A 23,619-nucleotide genomic window follows, 5' to 3' on the forward strand; every position below is an offset into this window, starting at 1 on the left:
CCAGGGATTGGCAAATATTTTCTGTAAAGAGTCAAATAGTAAATATTTTAGGCTTTTTGGGCTATATGATCTATGTTCCAACTACCCAATTCTGCCCTTGGAGTGCAAAAGGAGTCACAGATAATACATAGATAAATGAATGGGGCTGTGTTCCAATAAAACTTTATTTATAGACACTGAAATTTGAATTTCATATAATTTTCATGTGTCACATGATGTTCTTCGTTTGATTTTTTTCAACCATTAAAAATGTAAAAATCATTCTTAGCTTGTGAGCCATACAAAAACAGTTGGTATAATTTGCCAATCCCTGTTTTAAATGCTTAATGCCATTAGGAGAATTTAAGAGTTTTGTGGAGCAAGTAAGGAAATTTACCAACATAGGCTAATTACTTGGAAAAGCTTGGAAGAGAATGAGGCTTCCCTTCTTGAGGCCACCTGCACCCTGGTGAGATGGGAGAGAGATCTGTGGGTCCCAAAGTGTTCTGCCATCCTCCTAACCCCCCAAAATCGAATTTTGTTGCCCAAATTCCAAATTAATGAGATTTCATTTGAAAATATGAATTTTGGTCTTCTCTAGAAAACAAGCCTGCATTTTCACATGGCAACAGCTAAGTAGAAACTGCCTTCCTAGTTGAGGCATGACTTCCTGTTTACCTCAGACCCTCCTGGCCTGTGACCCACCCCCATACAGTACCTGTGAGCATTTGGTCTAAACACCACTGTGCAGAGAATGATCTCCACTGAAACTAGTCTTTTGGCTCTAGGGAAGCTATGTGGTGAACAGGAATAAAAATGTGTGCATCTGAGTTAGAGACACCTAGGCTGAAATCTCAGCTTTGTTCACTGTTAGAAGAGTGACCTGGGGCAAATTACTTACCCCAGTCTCAGAATGAGAACAATAATACATAACCTGAAATGGTGGTTGTAATGATATATCAGAGAGTGTATTGAAAGCAGCTAGCACATTCTAATCAGTCAATAAAAAATGAATCACTAGGATGGAGAAGTTCTTTGATGTATATCTTAATTTTAGACACCGTCTTCATTGTTGCCTTTTGTGGAAGGGCCTAAAGGATCAGTTTACAATCTATCTCATTTTATATTAGATAAAGAAATTAAGGCCCAGAGAGAGATGACTGCCCAAAGCCACTCATCAGTGATGGAACCAGGAAGAGGATATGGAAGTTTTAGTTCTTGACCTCAGGAAATTCCTCTGTACCCCATGACAGAACTAAACGTTCTGAATTCTTTTTATAAAAGCCTTTCATTTCAGAGTCTAGAGATCTTCTAACGGAAGGAACATTGACTCAAGTCTTCTGGCTAATCTGACTACACTTTTAAATTATATCTTCCAAATATAGTGAAATGACGACAGTTATTAGTTGTTGAAGTGTTATTAGTTGTTGAAGTTAGCTGAAATACTCCTGTTCCAAGCTCACAGACACCCTCGTGTGGTCACTAGAAATAACAATTCCAGCCAAAGGATCAAGAAAAATCTGGAGCTATTTAAAGTTAATGATGAAGTATGGCAGGATTGGTAGATAAGTGTTAAATAATATAATAATAAAAAATCATTATAATTATATTCTTTTAGGCCCTGGCCAATGGCCTGGGGAAAAGTTATCTATCTCAGACCAAATCTTTAAGGAGAAAAAGATTATAATGGATGATTACTTAGGGCTTGATCACAATACGACTCTGTTATAATGAAGAAAAATATTCAACATATGTGGTGGCTATATTATCTCAGATCTTTGTAGATTTTCCTCCCCTATCAGTGATTCTGAATGACAGAGCATTCTGGGACTCTGAGTGCAATTGCTACGTGTAGGGCAACGGTCCCCAACCTTTTTGGCACCGGGGACTGGTTTTGGGGAAGACAATTTTTCCACGGGGGTAGGGGGATGGTCCAGGCGGTAATGCGAGCGATGGGGAGCAATGGGGAGCGGTGGGGAGCAATGGGAAGCGATGGGGAGCGGTGGGGAGCGATGGGGAGCGGTGGGGAGTGATGCGGAGCGATGGGGAGCGATGGGGAGCAGTGGGGAGCGGCAGAGGAAGCTTCACTCGCTAACCCGCCAGTGACGTCCTGCTGTGTGGCCCAGTTTCTAACAGGCCGTGGACCGATACCTGTCCGTGGCCCAGGGTTGGAGACCCCTGGCATAGGGGATGGCTATGTGTAGGGTAGTTAAACCTGAGGGCTCTGCTGAAATATCTTCTATCAAATGTTAATTACAACTCAATGGGTGGGAGCAGACGCATGAGGGTGTATTGGAGAGAAGCTGATGAGCTGCAAATGTTCTGGGTGCTCTCAACATCCACTCAAGACGGTAGGTTCATTGGTGAGTTGGTTAAACAGAAGTAGGTTAGAATGCTTCTTTTGTATTAACAGGTTGACCTAAATGAACAGGCAGCGCCCCCCAAAACTGCTCAAAGAAACAGTATTTGTCCCAGTACAGAAAATCAGTGACAAAGGCAATTGGATTTACTTTTTGTGCTACAAAATAAGGACGTACTCAAAACAATGATTGAGGCATATCAAAAGGACAAGGGAACTGGCTTGAAGGGGTTCCCAATGGATAAGTCTAGAACAATTTGAGCGTTAAAATAAATAAGAATGGCAATAGACTATAAGCTATTAAGTAAGACAGAAATCCACGAAGCCAGACTAATAAAAAACAAACGAACAAAGGGAGAAGGGAGAGCACTTCCTTAGCTCAGAATGCCAGCAATAAATGCAGAAGGAATGACAGAATCAGATGAAATCACCACTTGGCAACCATAGTAGTAATAATTGATTCGAGCAAGAATCACCAATGGATGATAAAGTTAATGGATGAAAGTTTGATGAGAAACAAAATATTTGCCTAGTCTTGAAATGTTTGCTCATGAGACACATGCATTAATCATAAAGGGGAGAAACAGTAACTTCACAGTGGAGAAATACAGCGGAGATAATACCTTGACCAAATGTTTAAAGTTAACATCACCAGTAATGGGACAAATTGACATCCTGTGTGTCATCTAATAGGACACATTGAGAAAAACACAGCATCATTTCTGGGATATTCCAACCAAAGATGCATAAACTGAAGCAGATAAGCCCAAACCCAGGGATGTTCTACAAAATAACTGGCCTATATGTTTCAAAAATGTCAAGGTCATGAAAGTCAAAGAAAGATGAGGACCTGTTTTGGACTGAAAGATAACAGAGATGTGTTAACTGAATTGTAACACATGATCTGGATTGTTTCCTTTTGCTACAAAGGATGTTATTGGGACATTTGGAATTTGTATAAGTTTTATTTTATTTTTGGTCTGTATTCATGAAGAACACTACTTTGTTATTTTCTGTTCTTGTAGTACCTTTGTCAGATTTTGGAAACTAGCTTATTCTGACCTCAATAAAGCATATTAGGAGGCATTTTCCCTTCCTTCATCTTCTAAAAGAGCTTTATTTTTTTAAACATCTTTATTTGAAATTTGTATACGTTTTAGACATTAATGTAGTATCAACGTTAACTTCCTGATTTTAAGGTCTGTATTGTGGTTACGTAGGAGAGTGCTTTTGTTTTGAGGAAATACTCATCGAAGTGTTTGGAGGTAACAGGAAATCGTGTTTACAACTTACTTTAAAGTGGTTCATGGAAAAAGATGTAGAGAGAGAAAGGTAAAATAAGCAAACAGTTTTAAAAGATGTAATTAGATTTGGTGAAGAAAAACAAAAGGGTAAATTATTTGTCTATACCTGAGAAAAGAAATTATAAATAGAGCTTGGATTTAAGGCTCTGAGGGGGAGTGCTTTTTCTTTCTGTTGTTTTTATTATCAGCTGCCTTTGGTGAACATATGCTCCTGTCAAACTCACCAAAGATTAGAAGATAGAGTGAAAAACTCAGAGGTGGTTTTATTTATAAATATAATTTATAATTAATGTAATATATAACATATTCATATAATATATAAATAGTAAATATAAAATAAAATAATATAAAGATAGAAATAAGTAAATATAAATATATGTCTGTCTATAAATCTATCTAAATATTTCTCAACCTGAGTTTCGGTGAGAGGAAGAGTTATATTCAGAATCATCAGGTCTGTTGCTATTTACTCCAGAGAGCAGTCAGAAGCTTCTCCTTACCAGAGAGACATGCAGCCTATTTTTACACTTCTAAGTAATTATGGACTACAGGATAGGAAAAAAATCACATTTTAGTATTAAGAGAGCCAGAGTAACAATAATAGCTATTATTTATTGCTGTGAAATAGCCTTATGTATTTGTTGGGGGTTCTATGGGTTAACTCAAATCAGACTCAGAACACATGAATTTGTTTCTGACATTACGTCACGGTTTTCTCCTTCTGGGCAATGACTCTTATGTAAATATGATGGCAGAGTGGTTGAGGTCATGATGACTCCCAATCAAATGCAGCATTTTTCCCTTCAGCTGGCACAAAACATATTTAAGTTTTAGATTTCCCTACTAGAGCTCTATAGATGTCGTTGTTCTTTACGGAAAGGATTATTCAACCCATACCAGCAATGTGAAATATAGGGCTTTAATAGTATTTACAACAGATGTATATAAAAGGAAAAAATAATGAAAATTATTCAATGTTAGTGAATTCTTTTCATGGGGGGGGGGAAACCCACTGGAATATCATCAGAGCACTGTCAAGAAAGACTTGACAATTTCATTCACAACCCTGGCAACTGGAAAATCTCATAAGAAAACTGTAACTAGAATATTTATTTCTGCCCTACATGTACTTAGAAAACCAAGCACATACTTTTGAGGTATTCAGTCTAGGAATTAAACAGAAGATAAATTTAATGGATGCTATATAATCATCACTGGCCTAATTATCATCATTTTGCATTTGATAAGGGTCATGTTTCATGAATGTCATCCCGAGTGCAAAACAAAATAAACCTGACAATAGTCTTGGCCTCCAGGAAACACTAAACTGGAAGGTCATCAGCTGTCACTTGGAAGGGAGCCGTCAAAATTACAAAAAAAAAAACCAAAACACACGGTCATGTTTTTTGCTTAGTCAGTATTTCTCCTGGGGTATTTCCTTTATTCCTAACACGTGGTTCAGATGGGACTGATACAGTTCTCTCTCATCCCAAACTCTAGAAGTGGAGACATGACCTAGGTCTGACCACTTAAGAGTATCCCATCATTTTGGTCACAGTGATCGGTTCAGAGATGGGCATGAGATCTCAAAGACCAGCTGGAGCACTTCTGAGGACTTCTGATGAAATTACTGGCAAAGACACTCCCTTTTGGTTGGGATTACCAGCTATGAGAACCATGCAGAACCTAATGCTACCAGGGCCATCTTTGCCGCCAGATGGAGAAAGACTGTAAGAATAAAGCCACCTCAGAAAAAGCATAAAGAAGAGGACAGAGTCTGTGTCCCGTGACACATGTTGAGCCTTTGGTTTGAGCTGTGCCTAAAGCCTGGGGACTTCCTGGTTATATAAGCCAATAAACCCCCTTTTGTAGTTTAAGTTAGTGTGAGCTGAATTTTTGTCACTTTCCGTACCTTTTCTTTTTCCATAATGAATATGGAATCACATGAAATAATAGGTCCTCTCTTCAAAGGTATGCAGGGAAACTATTCTTTTAACTGTCAACTTAACCCTATCCTTCCAAATATATTCTCTTTAGTCATAAATGCCATGCAACAAGGCTGTATCATGAGTCAGGATTAGAATTAGCATAAGGCTCTTGTCCTAAGAGACCTACTATAGAGGGTCCATGGTGAACTGGAGCAAAGAAAACCAGGAATACAGAGACCCGCAACTTGCTAAAGTATTAAAAAGATTTTGAACACATTTAGGGACTATTGGGTTAAACAAATTAAAGAGGTTTCTTTACTGGGACTTCTCAAAGCCAGATATTTACTAATTGTAACTTCACCTCTAAGCGTCTTCTAGGTTATACAGTATTTTCCAACAGTGTGGACACGGATTCCTGACTAAAAAGGGTTCTGAGAATATGCTTTCAGGAACATCTGACTCTACGTATTTCTCAATAGCTTATTTGTCCTGATCATTTTGCTTGATCTCTCTACTCTCCTTAGCAGCTAACCATTTTCATGGTTTCAGTGAAAACGTCCATGCTAAGGATCACTGGAACTCTTGCTAGCTTGAAGTTCGAGTCCAATTGTTATTTTCCAATTACTGACTGTGCAATGTCAATGGAATATCTCACCATTACTTCAAACTCAGCACACTTAAAATGCCCTAACCCTCTCTCCTCTCTGCTCTCCTGACTCCTTCAATGGTCTGCCAGACACCCACACTAGAGACATGCAGAACGCCTACATCCAGGTCCCTATTTGGCCTTTCGCCATCGGCTCACATCTGGCCATACCTCAGCCTCCCGGTTGGCTGCTCCACTCAGGGCTCTTTTCCAGACCTCACATCACTACCAAGTCCATCCTCCTAATACATCCTTCACTACTCCATACACTTTCCTTATTCAATGACCTTCAGCAGCTCCTGGGCACAGGGAACCTAAAAAATCTCACTGGGCCTTCACACGGCCTGCTTCCTCCTATTCAGGTGACTCCTTATTGCATTACTCCCCCCCAAACACCATTTGTTTCCCTTAAGCTTGTCTTACAATATGCTACAGATACGCTTAAGACAGACCAAGGGTTGCCAAGAAGGTGAGCTTTCTTTCAACTGCTTTTAAAAAGTCCCACGCCAGCAAGGCTGTGCTGAAAGTAAATCGCACACTCTCTTCTGAAAATCTCCCAGCCTGTACGTTTCTGGTGGTCCCAGACCCAGCTCGTACTCCTGCCTCTGGTCTGGTGTACACTCCCCTGTTTTCTTGGGATAGTTGTTGTTGAATCTGGATCTGCCCTCTGGGCTTTGTGCTTGCATCAAATCGGCCGTGATGTTTGCTCACTGTTCCTCTGGTATCTGTGTCCACGTCACTCAGGGATTTGCGGTGATCCGAGCCTACGGCACAATTCTTCCTCTTATTAAGGAAACACACGGTGCTCATTCGTATCTGTGCCTGTGGTCATTTTTTTTTTTTGGATTGTCTGGAATGCCCTTTCCTCTCCTTTTCAACTATCCAAATACATAAATAGAAGAAAAGTTCAACCAAAGCCCCATTTCCTCTGCTTATGAATTTCATCTGCATTGGTGCCTCTCCTCTGAACTACTACAGCACAGGGCTCAAACTCCACAAGTTAACATTCAACTACACAGTCTTTTGTACCACTGGCTGCTGTTTCATGACTATCAGTCTGACCTCCCTAGTTATATAATATAAACTTCCTGAAGGTAAAAACCATGCTTCATACTTCAGTATTCTCTGACCCTCCACAGGGCCTATGCTGGTGCTACAGAGTAATGCTCCACGGGAACACTTGGCTGGCTGATTGTCAAGTGACTCAAATATCTATTGCTGGTCCGTAACTTCCTTAATTCAATAGATGACAACCTGCCAATGCCACAAAGAAACTCTCCAGCTTGGATCACCATCATCTCTCTAGGAAATTATGGTTTGTTGACTTTCCTAAAGCCAGGTCTAGAGTATAAACACTGTTGTTATGTGAGAATCAACTAGAAATACGGGAGCAGGAAGACAGAGTTCTTAAGGAACTGAGATTCAACTAATAGAACCATTAGACTGTAGACATAATGACATGACAGGAAAACTTCCCCAACGAAAAAGGTATTTATGATGACAAATATGTAATTATATTTGGATCTATAGGTATCAACTGCTGCTTGAAATTTGGGAACGCTGGAAGGCTCTTCATTAGTACAGATTGAGATTACACTTAAAAGTTTTCACTTTATTCACATGCAGACAATTACTGGTAAATCAATTCACTAAAAAAGGCAGTGACAGTTATTTTGTGGGTATACAAACATGGCTGAAATAGGATCGATACTCGACAGGTTAAATAAAATCATGCAAACACAGCAGTTTGTAAAAAAAAAAGCAACTTCTAAGTGAATAAAATGCCAGCCTTGTCTGCGACAGACCAGCTGGTCCATTTCCTCTAGCTTTTGTGTCCCAGCCAGGCTTCTGCTCTGCCCTGCAGCTTGTGGGCTTCGCACTCCCACCCTAGCAATAGTACACTCTTCTCTCTGGGATCCAGTGCTTTCAGTGTTTTTTTTTAATGGAAGCAGAGAACATTGATGGTTTAGTTATGAGGCAATCATGGAGGAAATATAAGGGCTGTGCTCTGCCTGGAAAGTGAGCAGTAATTTTTTTTTTTTTTTTGCGGTACGCGGGCCTCTCACTGTTGTGGCCTCTCCCATTGCGGAGCGCAGGCTCCGCATGCGCAGGCTCAGCGGCCATGGCTCACGGGCCCAGACGCTCCGCGGTATGTGGGATCTTCCCGGACTGGGGCACGAACCCGTGTCCCCTGCATCGGCAGGTGGACTCTCAACGACTGCGCCACCAGGGAAGCCCGTGAGCAGTAATTATATAGAAGACCTATTCTCACATCTCTATCTTCCCACAGCATATCCTAAGAGGTTCAAGTGAAACCAGTTCTAGAAAATCATTTTAACCCCTGTCAGGCCTTGTGCTTTTCAATGTGCTTAAACTTTTAGATGAGATAGCACACTGAACCAATGCTGTTCTAAAAGCTGACGTGGTTAAGCAAAGTACTAGCAAATGAAATGATCACAGATTTAACATAACCTATCTGTCACAAAAGGAATGATGGGGCTTCCCTGGTGGCGCAGTGGTTGAGAGTCCGCCTGCCAATGCAGGCGACGTGGGTTCGTGCCCCGGTCCGGGAAGACCCCACATGCCGCGAAGCGGCTGGTCCCGTGAGCCATGGCCGCTGAGCCTGCGTGTCCGGATCCTGTGCTCCGCAACGGGAGAGGCCACAGCAGTGCGAGGCCTGCGTACCGCAAAAAAAAAAAAGGAATGATGGAGTTTCTTTATTTTTCTCTGTGCCACCTGACCTCTGCTTTCTTTGATGTTCTTTTGCTTTATCACAAACACTTTAAAATTTTATTAACTTTTAATTTTATATAATTTTTAAAGATTACTTTCCATTTACAGTTATTACAAAACATTGGCTATGTTCCTGTGTTGTACAATACATCCTTGAGCCTATCTTAAACCCCATAGTTTGTACCTCTCACGCCTCCAGCCCTCTCTTGCCCCTCCTCACCACTGGTAACCACTAGTTTGTTCTCTATATCTTATCACAAACACTTTTTAAAAATGATATTGAGATAGGTAAACACTTGGGAATTGTGCCTTCTCACAATCACAGCATTACTGTTTTCACTGGTGACTGGAACTGATGAGCACCCTTCTTAAATTTGAGAGATATCAGTTTTCCTCTAAACATTCCACAGTGATTCACCTACATCCTTGAGGATAAGCTGTATTTATGTGTCGGTCCTGTCTTTCGACGTCCCATTTTTCAATATATATGTGTGTGTATATATATATATATATATATATATATATATATATATATATTTTTTTTTTTTTTTGCGGTACGCGGGCCTCTCACTGTTATGGCCTCTCCCGTTGTGGAGCACGGGCTCCAGACGCGCAGGCTCAGCGGCCATGGCTCACGGGCCCAGCCGCTCCGCGGCATGTGGGATCTTCCCGGACCGGGGCACGAACCCGTGTCCCCTGCATCGGCAGGCGGACTCTCAACCACTGCGCCATCAGGGAAGCCCGACGTCCCATTATTAAAACAGAGATGAAAGATTCCCCAGAGTTAATCATTAGCGCTGGGGAAGGAAAGGTTGATGAGATCATTGCTACACAATGGTAAGGTTGTTTCGTGGTGATGATGGATACCCAGTCAATCCACTCTTCTCCTCATTGAATCATACCCTCCCACCCCACACCTGTGATTGTCATTACCCCTCTCCAGGCTTGCTCTTCTAGAAACCAAGTTCAGATCCTGCTGCCTTGTTCACTTGAACAACATGGAAATTTTGCAATATTTTAACCTATTTTATTTATTTATCAAAAGAAAGAGTGTCAGGGATTTGAGAAATGGTGTAAGAATCACTCAGAATTCTGTCTTCTATCATTAACATTAAAAAGCACCCAAGAAAGACTCTTATTACTGTTTGCCACAGAGCTGTATAATATTCCTTGACTCCTGACTTCCATGGGAACCAACATGATCTGATGGGATTATACAGAGACAAATGCCTAGTTTTAATGCCACTGGCATTTTCAGGTTTTGGCAGGGGGCGGGCACCCTGGATACCTGACTAAAGGGTGGAAGTTGATAAAGCTGCCAGGGCCGGAGTGCATGGTGGTTAAAGAGCACACATTACAGAACCACTGACTCTGCCACTTACCCCTGTGACCTTGGTCAACTTGCTTAATGTCTTTGAGCTTGAGTTTCTCCATCTGTGAATTACATCCCTGGAGCATTCTCTTACCCCCCAAATATACCAAAGGTTAAGACTTTTTTTTTAAAACTCTCTAAACAAATTAGCTTTCTTTACCTTCGGAGTTTTTGGGATTTGGAATTAGCTTTACATTCTCCACTTAATGCAACAATGAAAGATGACATGGAAGGTGCCATTTACTGTAGTCAACTACTATTATTCCTGGTTTGGCAGCCACTGAGTCATTTTATTTTTTTTTATTTTTATTTTTAAAATTAACAGTTTTGGCTTCCCTGGTGGCGCAGTGGTTGAGAGTCCGCCTGCCGATGCAGGGTACGCGGGTTCGTGCCCCGGTCTGGGAAGACCTCACGTGCCGCGGAGCGGCTGCGCCCATGAGCCATGGCCGCTGAGCCTGCGCGTCTGGAGCCCGTGCTCCGCAACGGGAGGGGCCACAACAGTGAGAGGCCCACGTACCGCAAAAAAAATAAATAAATAAAATAAAATAAAATTAACAGTTTTTTTTCATGTTGCCAATGGATGTCCAATTGTTCCAGCACCATTTGTTGAAAAGGTTATCCTTTCATTAAACTGCTTCCGCACCTTTGTTGAAAATCAACCGGCCATATGTCTCTGGGTCACTTTCTGAATACTCTAGTCCATTCCATTGATTTATGTGTTTGTTCTTTTGCTAACATCATACCATCCTGATTACTGTAGTTTTATGGTAAACCTTAAAATTGTGTAGTATGATTCCTCTAACTTTATTCTTTTAAAAAATTGTTTTGAGTATTTTTGTTCCATATACATTTTAGAGTCAGCTTGTTATCACTATAAGAAAAATCCTACTGGGATTCTGGTTGGAACTCTCCAAATCAATTTGGAGAGAATCGACATCTTTATTATGCTGAGAATTCTAATCTGTGAACTCTCCTTTTACTTAAATCTTTGGTTTCTTTCACTAGTGTTTTGTAGTATTCAGCATACATATCCTATGCATGCCGTGTTAAATTTATACCTAAGTATTTCATTTTTAGGTGGAACTGTTTGTAAATGGTATAAATATTTTAAAATTTTGGTTTTTAATTATTAATTGCTAGGATATAGAAATATGATTGATTTTGGACCTTGTTAAACTCACTTATTAGTTGAAAGACTTGGTTTATTTTGGGCGTCATTTGCTTTTTTTTGGTACATTCTGTGGGATATTCTAGGTAGGCAATTATGTTGTCTACAAATAGTGACAGTTTTATTTCTTCCTTTCCAATCTGTATACTTTTACTTATTTTTCTTGTTGTTGCACTGGCTAGGACTTTCAGTCTGACGTTGAAAAGGAGTGATGGGTGTATGGGTGTGGTTGTTCCTGCCTTATTCCCAATCTTAGGGGGTAAGCACTGTCTTTCACCATTAAATATGTTGCTAGCTATAGGGCTTTTGCAGATGCCTTTTGTTAGGCTGAAGAAGTTCTCTTCTATTTCTAGTTTGCTGAGAGTACCCACTTCCTTTTCAGATGGCCTTGAGTCAAGACCAGGAGACTCTGGAGGAAAAAGAGAAACACATCTAGTTCAATGGTAGCTCAAATTCTGGTTTTCCTCAATCCATGTGCTATCACTTCTTTTTCAGAGACCTCAAATAGTTGCTCAATGTATCCTGTCCGGATTTTATTGCTGAATTCAGTGGAAAACACAGGGTAAGTGTGTGTTTACTCCATCTTATTCATAACTAGTACTCTTGAGTCATTTCAAAGTGAAATAAGGAAAATTAACCAGTTTCTTCAGTTCTATTAAAAAATATGTATTTTTTAAAGTGTCTAGGATCCAAAGATGAGTTAAATGATATCTTTGTTTCATGGCTACTCTTATTCCTCTTATTTACCTGGTGAATTCCCACTTGCTATTATTCTAAACCAATTTTTAATTTTTATCAAAGTAATAAATGTAAATAGTTTAATAAGCCAAAGAGTACAAGATGTATAACAAAAACAGCAACCTCGAGCTCCACCATCTTCACCCCCCAAATCCCACTCCCCAAAGGTAGCCAGCCACTTCAACTCTGCTTACTATGTCTCCTGCTACTTACCTTCATATTTCTAAATAATATTCTTACATTCTCTTTATATTTAAGTTTCAGACATTATCTATTGACTTCCTACTATGAAGGGTAAGGATTATTTCACCCATCTTACCTAGAACATACATGACTCATGTTCCCTCCCCTTATCATCCTAATAGAGTGCCATCATAAACTTGAGTTAAATCAATATTAATTGTTTACTTTATTATTACTATTATATGGTACTATATTACTATATGCAATAATATATGTTACTATATATTACTATATATTTCTAATTATAATAATACATATTACTATATAGTTATATATACTATCACATACTATTATTGTATATAATTTTTCATTTTTCCCACTAATATGTACTCTTTACTAATTCTTAGCTTTACTTTATTTATCTCTCACTAATTGTTCCCCAAATTCTCCAGCAGAGCTGTAAAATTCTCTCAATATAGTTATTCTATCACATTACCAGCTCCTTTTTTTCCCCTGAAGACATCTATTCTTTCTGGAACCCTGTTTGCCCACTTCGCTTTGGAGTAGTTGTTTTCAGGCACAGCTGTTATTCTAGAACATCCTTTAATGATCATGCTGGGAATTACCTTTGCCTCTTCCCTGGCTAAGACCACTCTTTCCACCCTTTCTTCTTCTTTCTTGATTTATTCCCTCCTTTTGTATAAAGAATGAAAGTTTTTTGAGATTTGCATGTTTAATAATGTTTTTAGTCTACCGTCACATTTGATTAATAGCTTGGCTGGGTATAAAATTCTCGGTTGGAAATAATTTTCCCTTTAGCTTCCAATGCTGCTGTGGAGAAGCCTAATGCTATTAAGATTTATAGTACATTTTATATAACCTGTTTCCCATTTCCCTCAACTTAGAAGTTTTCAGCTTTGTCTCTTTACCCACAGGGTTCTAAAATTTCAAGTGAATATACTTTGGGGTGTATGTGTGAGGGTGTGTGTTTTCCAGTTATTAAATAGAACATCTGTCCTGTAGTTTAGTGAAATTTTCTTAAATTACTTTTTGGGTCATTTCCTGCCCTTTCATCTTCTCTTTCTGGAATTCTTATTAGTCAGATAAGACTTATCTTCTCTCTTCTATTTTCAATTTCTTTGTCTTTTGGGAGAGTTCCCTAATGTCCAATCCCTTTTATTAATTTATTTCTGCTACTACTTTTTAATTTCCAAGAGATCTTTCTTAATCTTTGAAGGTTACTATGTTAAAATAGCACTATGTTTCTGTTTTATAATATTTTCTCTTACCTCTCTGAGAATATCAATTATCACTTTGTGAAATGCTTTTCTGCTTTCTGTATCATCTCTATTTCTCTGTTCATTTGTTTTGATTTCCATCTTTTATATAAGAGGCTATCCATTAATATTTAAGAATAAGGCATTAAAAAGTAGATTGAAATTTTTGTTTTTTGTTTTTGCATAAAGTAGGGCTTGCCAACAAGTGGGTCTTCTTGTAAGACTAGTAGGGAGAAATTTCCAAATGTCAGCATCAGAAAGGCTTTTCTCTAGAGTCACAGATGTAGAAAACAAACTTATGGTTACTGGGGGTAGGGGGAGGTAGGAATAAATTGGGAGATTGGGATTGACATATACACACTACTATATAGATAACTAATAAGGACCTACTGTATAGCACAGGGAACTCTACTCAGTACTCTGTAATGGCTTATATGGGAAAAGAATCTAAAAAAGAGTGGATATATGTGTATTTATTTTGGGTTTTTTTGTTGTTGTTTTTGTTTTTTTGCGGTACATGGGCCTCTCACTGTTGTGGCCTCTCCCGTTGCGGAGCACAGGCTCCGGACATGCAGGCTCAGCGGCCATGGCTCACGGGCCCAGCCGCTCCGCGGCATGTGGGATCTTCCCGGACCGGGGCACGAACCCGTGTCCCCTGCATCGGCAGGCAGACTCTCAACCACTGCGCCAGCAGGGAAGCCTGATATATGTGTATTTATAAATGATTCACTTTGCTGTACACCTGAAACTAACACAACATTGTAAATCAACTATACTCAAATAAAAATTTTAAAAAAATCACTTGATAGGATACAAGCTTTCCTATGGATAAGCAATGTACTAATTTTAATGTAATTTTGTATGTTAGTACATTTTTACTTATCTCCTTATAAACTTAATGTATCTCAAAAATGATTGTTTCATCCTACAGACTGTATTATTTGTGTATATTGACTCAAAATGATAAGGAAACAAATAAAAAAATATTTTCCTTAAAAAAAAAAAGTGAAAAAAAGAAAGGCTTTTCTCTTGGGCATGTCAGTTTCCAGAAAGGATTTTTCCCAATCTCCTGCTTAAGGGATATAAATATGGATGCCAGCTTCATGCGATCTAAATAAGGAAAGGAGACTTTCACTTTATCTTCTTGTTGGCTATATGGTCTCACTCCTGTCTTAAACTGTGCAGATCTCCATTGTGGCTCCCGTCTCTTGCAAGGGCAGAGGAGAGCTGGCTGACCAGCTGCATAAGATGGAGGAGAAAATCTGTATTTCTAAATGGCCTCTATAGGGGCTTTCAACTAATCTGCCAATTTTCAGTGCTGCCCTGTACTCTAACCTTCTTTGGAACATGGTGTCTTCAAGTCCTGATGCTTTATGGGCTTCCACAGAGTAAAGCTTGCGTCTCCCCCCCGGAGGAATTTTAGGGTTTTAGTTCTCTCCAGTCACTAACTCGGTCATCACCTACACATGTATTTTTTAATCCTCCAAAGTGTTGTTGCATCTCTAATTCTCTTTGTCCTTGTGGTTTTGTACCTTTTTTGATCCTTTATTGTTTTCTTACTGGGATTTTGGTAAGAGGCAAAACTAAACCTGTATTCGATTTGTCAGGAGTCCCTTTCCCCTTCCGTAAAAACCAGATTCAGGTATTATTTTATCTTAAAACCACTTCCAAAGATAGAGTTAAGTATTCTTTGCTGTCCTCCAGTCCCTTAATCACGCTTCCATCACTTTCTTCACCACACTGCACCGTAGTTTATTTGGTTATAGTGCTCCTTGACTGTAAGTTCCCTGGGTCTGTATCTGTCTCTTATTTATTTCTTTATCCTAGTGAGTCTAGGTGATCAACGAATGTTAATTAAATAAATAAATGTAAGAATGGGTGGAACTATTAAAAGGGAGAGGTTAGAGATGGCACTTGTGGCCTGACCTTGTAAGGAAACAGAAAATAAAAAGAGAGACATTTGTAGAATGTTATAGAGACAAAAGAACACGGTATACAGAAAAACTAGGAAAGACAGCTCCAAGTTTGGCTTGCTCTTTACCGTTCTCAGGACTCAGGCTAGAGATGATGCATATTTCACTGTGGGTTTTTTGGTCCTGTTCTCATTTGTCTTTTGAATAAGGCTAAATAACACTATAATCCTCGGCTGACAATTGTCCTATCATTGAGTTCCTGCTTTTCTTCAAGCTGACAAGTTTAGGCCCAGACCATTTTTTCAATTCCTTTTTTGGGCCTGACAAAACTTTTCCTAAACAGGATTATAAGCAAAGCTCACTTTCAACACTAAGACAGATGATGAATTATGTAACTCACTGGGTCATGATGTAATATTAGGTGTTTGGGTAACACTGCTTACTTTTAATTTGGTTTTGTTTCCATGTAAGTGTTAAAGAATTCTGTAGCCCAATATTACCTAACTTCTGAGTTTCTAATTTTTATCTGCTTACTAAATACTTTGTGCCAAGTATGAATGCATTTCATTCTTATGACAACTTGTAAAGTACAATGGCATTGTCTTTATATTACGACTGGAAAGTGAAAATTAGCAAGAATGAGTAATTTGCCAAAGATCACTTAAAAAGTGGTACGTGGATTTGAACCTAGGTTTGACCACTTAAAATTTCATGCTCTTAAACAATAGGCTATACCACTTATAAGTAAAATTACAATTTTCTCTATAAATATAACAGCAAGGTTTTATTTCTATAGCCATTGTAATGTGTTGATTATACATAACTATATACATAATGAGCTTAGAACCACAAAAATTCTAGAGCCATTGACTGTCAACATATTCGTTGCATTTGATATCTCAATTTATAACTGATATATTACAGAATTAATTTGTTTTCCTTATACTTTAAATAAATATTACTAAGATTACTTCTTTACTTGCTGATTATATTGTCAAGCAGTATGCAATGAGGATATAGTATATAAAATAATGATCTTAAGGTCTGTCATGAGAGAAAAGAGTTGAAATATTTCTGCCGTTGATGATTTGAAAAGCAATTACCTAAGTTTAGGCCTTTTCTAAAATGTAAAAGCTAAATGATATTTCTATTTTTAATATTACTTTAAAACTCTAATACCCATGATTTTCATAATTTTTATGGTTATCTTTTTTGTTGGATATGCACAAAAGTTTAATGAAAACTCATGGCCTCTTTAAACTCATAAACTTGTTGATTTGCTTGTCTTGGGAAGGTGGTTGCTGATTTAATTTTAGTTACATTTAGCAATTACTGACAAATTTGTGATCCAATGGGAGCATTACTTCTGGAGGAATGTAAAAATCGACTGGCAATTTCCTTCTGAAAGAGTTTATAAGAAAGGAGGCCCTTATGCATGTACCCATGAGTGTTATCCCACTTGAGTATAGACTTCTCTCCAATTCTTTGCTCAAACTGAATTCTTTGTTCAAGAAGAGCATTGCTAATCTGTAACTGGGACAACTGTAGGCTTCCACATCTCCCAGAGATATCATGACACCATCTTATCTGTGTTCTCAGTACCTCTTTTTTTCTTTTGCCTTTCTCTCTTCTTAACCACATTTCCATTGTCTTATTTCTGAAGGACCGTGCAGTCTGGTAACTGTCATAATTCTCCTTGGGGAGTTAGTTAAAGGCTTAATCAAGCCAGGGGCATGCTGGAAGCGGATTGTACTAGTTTGCGAGAGATGCTTGCTAAATATTCAGAGACTTTGTGAGTAGATTGTTAACCTCTGGTAGCTTTAAATCAGCCATGGAGGGAGTATTTACATCTTGAAAACTGGCAAACATTGTAAACTGCCCCCCACCTGCCAGAGAGCTGGGCTGTCAGCACACTACTGGGTAGTACACTCTCCAGGGGATCTTGCATTTTCATTAGGTAAGCCTGAAAACCTTATTCAAAGTCTAGATTCAAAATGAATTTCTATGGTTGGGATTTCTCTAACAGCAATAAACAAAGGAAAAAATCATTAGAGGCATTGCCCAAGTGTTACCACGTAGGCAAATAGCTAGACCATCTTGATGAAAACCACTTCTACTGATATATCACTAAGAGATATGGTGGGAAATTATAAACATAAATTTTAAGAAGTATTGCCTTTCTGGGCCAAGGAAGATTCCCAAAGATATATGTACATATAACAGTTCTATAAAATGTATATCACTCTACAACAATGAGACACTTAATCAGACTGTTAAGTGTTTTCAGAATTGCTGAGCAAAGCTAAGAGTGAAGTACAAGAGTGAACTATGCTCCTTAAGAAGAACAAAGAATTGCAAACTTTCACAGAAGATCTGGAGATAATGTAGCTTGTGGAGTCAAAAACTGAATTTACTAATAGAGTACCAATTAAATAATCTTGTGGTTTCCAAAACTGGAAGTGGGCCTTAACATTCTTAAAAAATCGTAAGCGTTGGATGTGTAGTTAAAGAAAAGGCTAGGCCTAGTTACCAAAGTACAGCAAATGACATTTCCTCATATTCCTAGAATATCGTCTTTGAAAGATTAGAGGTACTTAGTATAAACTGGTTATCTTTTCTATGTATTTTTGTCTATGCCTCTCTCTATTTTCAATATTTACCGTATCTATTGTGTACCAGGCACTATCTTAATTATAAGGATCAATAAGTTCCAGTCCCACATTGTTTCAAAGATTCTGTCAAGTTTTAAAGTATACAGTTAAGGAAGTATTATTCAAAGGCCTCGAAGAGATTCTACGAGTAACATATGAAGGATTTAGTTTCTGATTAGTTTATTGTAATTAGATAATAACGTTTGAAAACTGTAACCTTTTAGCCTTTTTGCTTCCACAAGAAGAGTCACCAGGAGCTTTTTAGAGAAGATGATTTGATTTCTGAGGAAAACTGTGGTGTAGCCTTCTTGGGAGGAATCCAAATGTAACTAAATAAAAATATGAAAACTATGCTTTATAGAGAACACTATAAAACCTAGTCAGAAAAATTTTGCTTATAATTAACCTGTGCTTCTGAAAATACCGAGTCTAAAAGTAGTAAATATGAATTCTTAATAATGGGTTCTTAGACTACAGTTACAGTGATACTTCGAGTTTGTTGTTACAGTTGTTTACTATAAGAAAAACACATGTTCCTATCAAAGCATGTAAAATTAATGAACACATTTTATATGAAGCTCAAAAAATACTCTCTTGGGCTTCCCTGGTGGCGCAGTGGTTGAGAGTCTGCCTGCCGATGCAGGGGACTCGGGTTCGTGCCCAGGTCCGGGAGGATCCCACATGCCGCGGAGCTGCTGCGCCCGTGAGCCATGGCTGCTGGGCCTGCGCTCCGCAACGGGAGAGGCCGCAACAGTGAGAGGCCCGCGTACCAAAAAACAACAACAACAACATCAACAACAACAAATCTCTCTTGCAAGCTGTACTCATTAAAGAAAACTATCAATGAATACATTAAACAAAAACAAAAATTCAAAGCAACAGTGGCTTCAAAGCTAATACCTCAAGAAGGCTGAAATGTAGCAAAGTCACAAAGGATAGGGATAAAACATGTAACTGACAGTTTATCTAAAGATAAAACAGTTCTTTTGACACCAGGCAAAGGGATCAGGGAAAGATGGGGGTCAATAAGTGGTGAATGGCATGGCAGACTTTCTGCCTGGCCTTCACTGTTGACCTAAAGGATCATCTCACGACCAATAGGAACCGCTGAAGAGGCTTGTATAAACCTCCCCTAACAGCAGGTCTGAGGCTGCCTCAAACTACTGGAGTGTAAACCAGGCCTTTTAATTTCTATGATGTAAAGTAAGTCCATTTGGCCACTAGATGGAGATCAGGTTACTCTGCCATTGACAGGGAAGCTGCTGGCAGTCAGCAAGTGATAAGTATGGTACTGAGAACCTATTCTCTTTTCTCAGCACTTCTATGGAAGGTATTTTCCAAGAGCCCAGATCAGGAGCAAACCAATGTTGAATAAAGGGTCCATAAATGAGGAGTAGGTTGAGGGATGGATTAGGAAGGTAGCTGTAAAAGACACATTTTTGCTTGTTATTACCATTGCTCCTGGAATGATTCATACTTAGATTTGGTTGTACAAGCTACTTGTAAATAGTAACATAAGCTGGTCTAAATAAAAGCAATTAAGTATGCCGTCTCATTATTTACCAAGCAGTGAGAAGGAAGACGAGAGATGTGACCAAAAATTACAACAATGGCAGATTATGTGGACAATGAATTCTGTCTGTTTAGACATAAAGATATATGCTCATAATTTGCTCCAAAGTTTGAGTATGTGTGTAAGTGTATATTTTCAATATCAACAAAATGGATCAAGAAACATCAGAGATTGAAGGAGAATGTTAGATAACATTCTAACGTTCTAATTTTACAAATGGAACTATCATTCAATTCTGAATTATGTAACTTTATTACTGAATAAGTTATTTCTATTATAGCTGCACTTCGAACTGGAGACATAAAGTTACACATTTCCTAGAAAATGTTTGGTTTGTAGAAGGATCAGATACTGCCTTGTATAATACAGCAGAGTATTTTGATTATTTTTGAGATGTCAGATACTATATTTCTGTTCATTTCTAACTTAGAAACTATATATATTCATTCAATACTTATTCAGTTACAACTGATAAACTGAGACAGTTAAAAGAATCCATGTGTTGTCAAAAAGCTTCAATTTCGTATATATGAGTATAAACAAGCATATCTGTCTACTGTGTACCAGTAATCATGCTAAAACCTGGAGATACAACGATGTACAACAGAGGCAGGAAAGTCACTGGGAAGAGGAGAGTTACATGGTTAAAACACAAATAGGGGTTAATTTCTGTACCAGTGAAGACCCGTTATCAAAATCATGAGTGACACTCCTTTTAAAAGTTCTGTTGTGAAAGATAAACTTAATTGTTATAACCTTGTTATAACACATGAGAAATTGAAATAAAATATAAGAAATTCAAACACAATAGTATTTACTATTAGGCATCAATTACTGTAATGAAAAGAGGAGCTTAATTTAAAGGGAGAAGAAACTAATCTTCAGAATAATGAAAGAAGCAGAACCATAGTTAATTAATTTTCTAATTACTGTCATGGATAGTGACCAACATTCAGTCTGTTACTGTGATAGATCCACTTAATGACATGTTCATTTTAGAGTAATACATTTGTTTTAGCTTAATTAAATTAATATACTCATACCCTTTCAAAAGGATTTGGGGCTGCTGGCCTATATTGGTTTGCGATTTTCAAGATGTTCCTATAATCTAGGAATATGTATTACTCATTTACAAATACACACACACACACACACACATATATTTCTCCTGTAAGGAATATCACAAAAATAACCACAGAAAATAGTAATTATTAATCAGATATCAATGGAGTAGTTTGTAGAAATTTCTTATCTTGTTAACTGGTTCTTTACAAGAGCAACACAGTTGGCAGGAACCTACCTTTTTTTTTGCTGGATAAAAATGAAATGTAAACAAAGAAGTTTTCCTCTGAAGGTTAAAATAAATAAATTACAAATAAAATAAATCCTTTTACAATTCGGTTTAGCATTTATGGGTACACAGCGTTCCTCACTGCTCACATTAGTTCCAGACAGCAACTAGATTAGCTGGTGACTGAGCCATTTCTGGAGCTGTGGAGCTTCCTCCCTCTGTGGTGACCTGTTCCCATATTTCTTGCTAGTGCGGGGTTGGGTCTACTTATTATGACTGCTAAACTTCCATTCTCTGGAAATAAGGAGGTTGGTAAAAACACATCTCTATTGGATGCATAATTCTTCTTATCTTCTCTGGTCTAAACGTTTTGGCCTTATACTAATGCGCTGCGTTTTAGATGCTCAGTATTTCTGTTTCCTTGGTAGCATGGGGCGATGCTGACGACAATGGCAGAAGTGAGAACAGATGCAAAGGTGGTGCTGGAAACTGATTAATGCTTAAGGTTAAAAAATAAAAGTTGATAATTGTATTTGCATGTTGTGAGGTGAGGAACCTATATATTTAAGCACTGACAGACAAAAAAGGCACATTTTTACTTTTTAACTATCTAGAAGGATAGATCTGTCTTTTTCTGTTATGAGTCCCAAAATTATTTTAGCTATTTAAGTAAACTACATTTGAGTCACTGGGCCGGGAGTTTCCACGACTGTGGCATTTGCGACTAAATGAATGAATTTATAACTGAATGTGTACCCTTAAGAGGTAAGGTCAATTCAAATGGTACCTGCATAAGTCTGTCACCTTCTTGTCCAATCATGTTTCTCCATTCCATGAGTGACCGCTGCAGATGTTCCAGTCCAGTTTCCCAAAGCCGGATGCGACCTCCCATGTCAACAGTGACAACGCCACCTTTGCCCCACTCAGCCAGCAGTGCATCTGTGTCCGAGATAGTAGATAGCCACGTGGTATATGGTGAGAGAGAGTCTGATCTGCAAAAGAAATCAGTGTTCAACCAGTGAAGTCCAGGTAATGAAGTTAGTTTAACCTGATTTAGGTTCATTAAACTTCCTACAAAGAATTCTCATAGTTAAACAACACGGACCTACTGTACAGCACAGGGAACTATGCTCAATATCTTGTAATAACCTATAATGGAAAAGAATCTGAAAAAGAATATATATATGTATACGTGAATCACTTTGCTTACACTTGAAACTAACGCAACATTGTAAATTAACTATACTTCAGTAAGAAAAGTAATGCTTTAAAAAAAACATTCTAATAGTAAGCACAATTAAAAGAAAAGATACCAACAGATCCACATGTAAGGAAAAAATACATAGTTATTTACTGGTTATTTACATATTCCTGTATTTGTAGATCCTGGATGACATTAGCCTTCACTGTCAGGAAGAAAGAAACTCTACACCAACTGACACCTCACATACCCTCAGCGCTGGACACACTCCTTAGGGGTCTAAGGTCAGTGCTGAAACTAATGTCTTGTTTATGTGCTTTAATTGCATTTATATTTAATATTTTGCCTTTTCTAACTTAGAAAGTTATAAGGATTTATAATAAAGAATTTATATATTTCTTGTATTATATATTTCATACATATACCTATTTCTGATATTATATATCAGAAATAGTCATTTCTAGGAATGCAACTTTCACCTATAAGAGTCAACTGCACACTTCCTTTACCTCAGTATAGCTTTCACTACACAAAAGAAACACAGATTATAAATTCTAATTACCAGTGTTGGCTCTCTAAATACCTCTGATATTTTCTGCATGAAATAAATGGTCTAAAGGGATGATCTAACAGATAATAAAAACATAATACACTATCAATGTAGATTTGTTAAAACCACAAAACTACTACATAGTGGGTAAATTCTTATAATATACTAAAGAATAGATCAAGGTGACTTTAGCCTTTTTATCAGTCTGCCTTAGTAGATACTAAACACAGAGTGACAAAGCCAGCCGTTGTGGAACATGGAAGTCTTAGAAAATGTTTATATGAAGAGAACAAAAACAGTAGGATGGAAGAAGTGTTTCAGAACTACTAGAAGGACTCAACGAAGATAACATTTGATATAATACAGGATTCATCTCATGGTGCTCTCTCAAAAAATATTTGCCTTAGGAAAAGCATTAGTAGGTACAGATGGTGAAGTAAAAGGGTACTCAGAGTAATGAAATTTCTCCACCTACGATGTTTAAAACTCTGCCACAAGTGCTCAAGATGAATGATTCTATTGAGCACAGTACCTACTGGTTGCTTATTTAACTCTCCACCATGAAACTTTAAACTTACAGGGGCAATTTCTTCAGTATGTCAAAAATGTGCTTGAAGATATCACATATTTGCTACAACTTGCACGCCAGGTCTAGAATCTCTTCTTCACCTTTTTTAAAAAAATGCACATTCCCTTTATATATGATAACAAAGTCTTTAAGGAATACATAGAATTATAGTAGAGTGAAGCCCA

The 23,619-nt window shown here is 38.0% G+C and overlaps 1 protein-coding gene across 1 annotated transcript in view; it reads right to left on the reverse strand.

Moving 5' to 3' along the window:
• The window catches only part of VWA8 (von Willebrand factor A domain containing 8), a gene marked incomplete at its 5' end in the record, with an annotated part of 367,871 nt that overhangs the window by 80,888 nt on the left and 263,364 nt on the right, over positions 1-23,619 (reverse strand). The window contains one exon of the mRNA XM_082676017.1: positions 21,903-22,107. Coding sequence (XP_082532143.1) covers positions 21,903-22,107 — 205 coding nt within the window. The remainder of the gene's footprint in view (positions 1-21,902; positions 22,108-23,619) is intronic.

Source organism: Grampus griseus (genome assembly GCF_964374135.1).
Source record: "Grampus griseus genome assembly, chromosome: 18".
Lineage (NCBI taxonomy): Eukaryota > Metazoa > Chordata > Mammalia > Artiodactyla > Delphinidae > Grampus > Grampus griseus.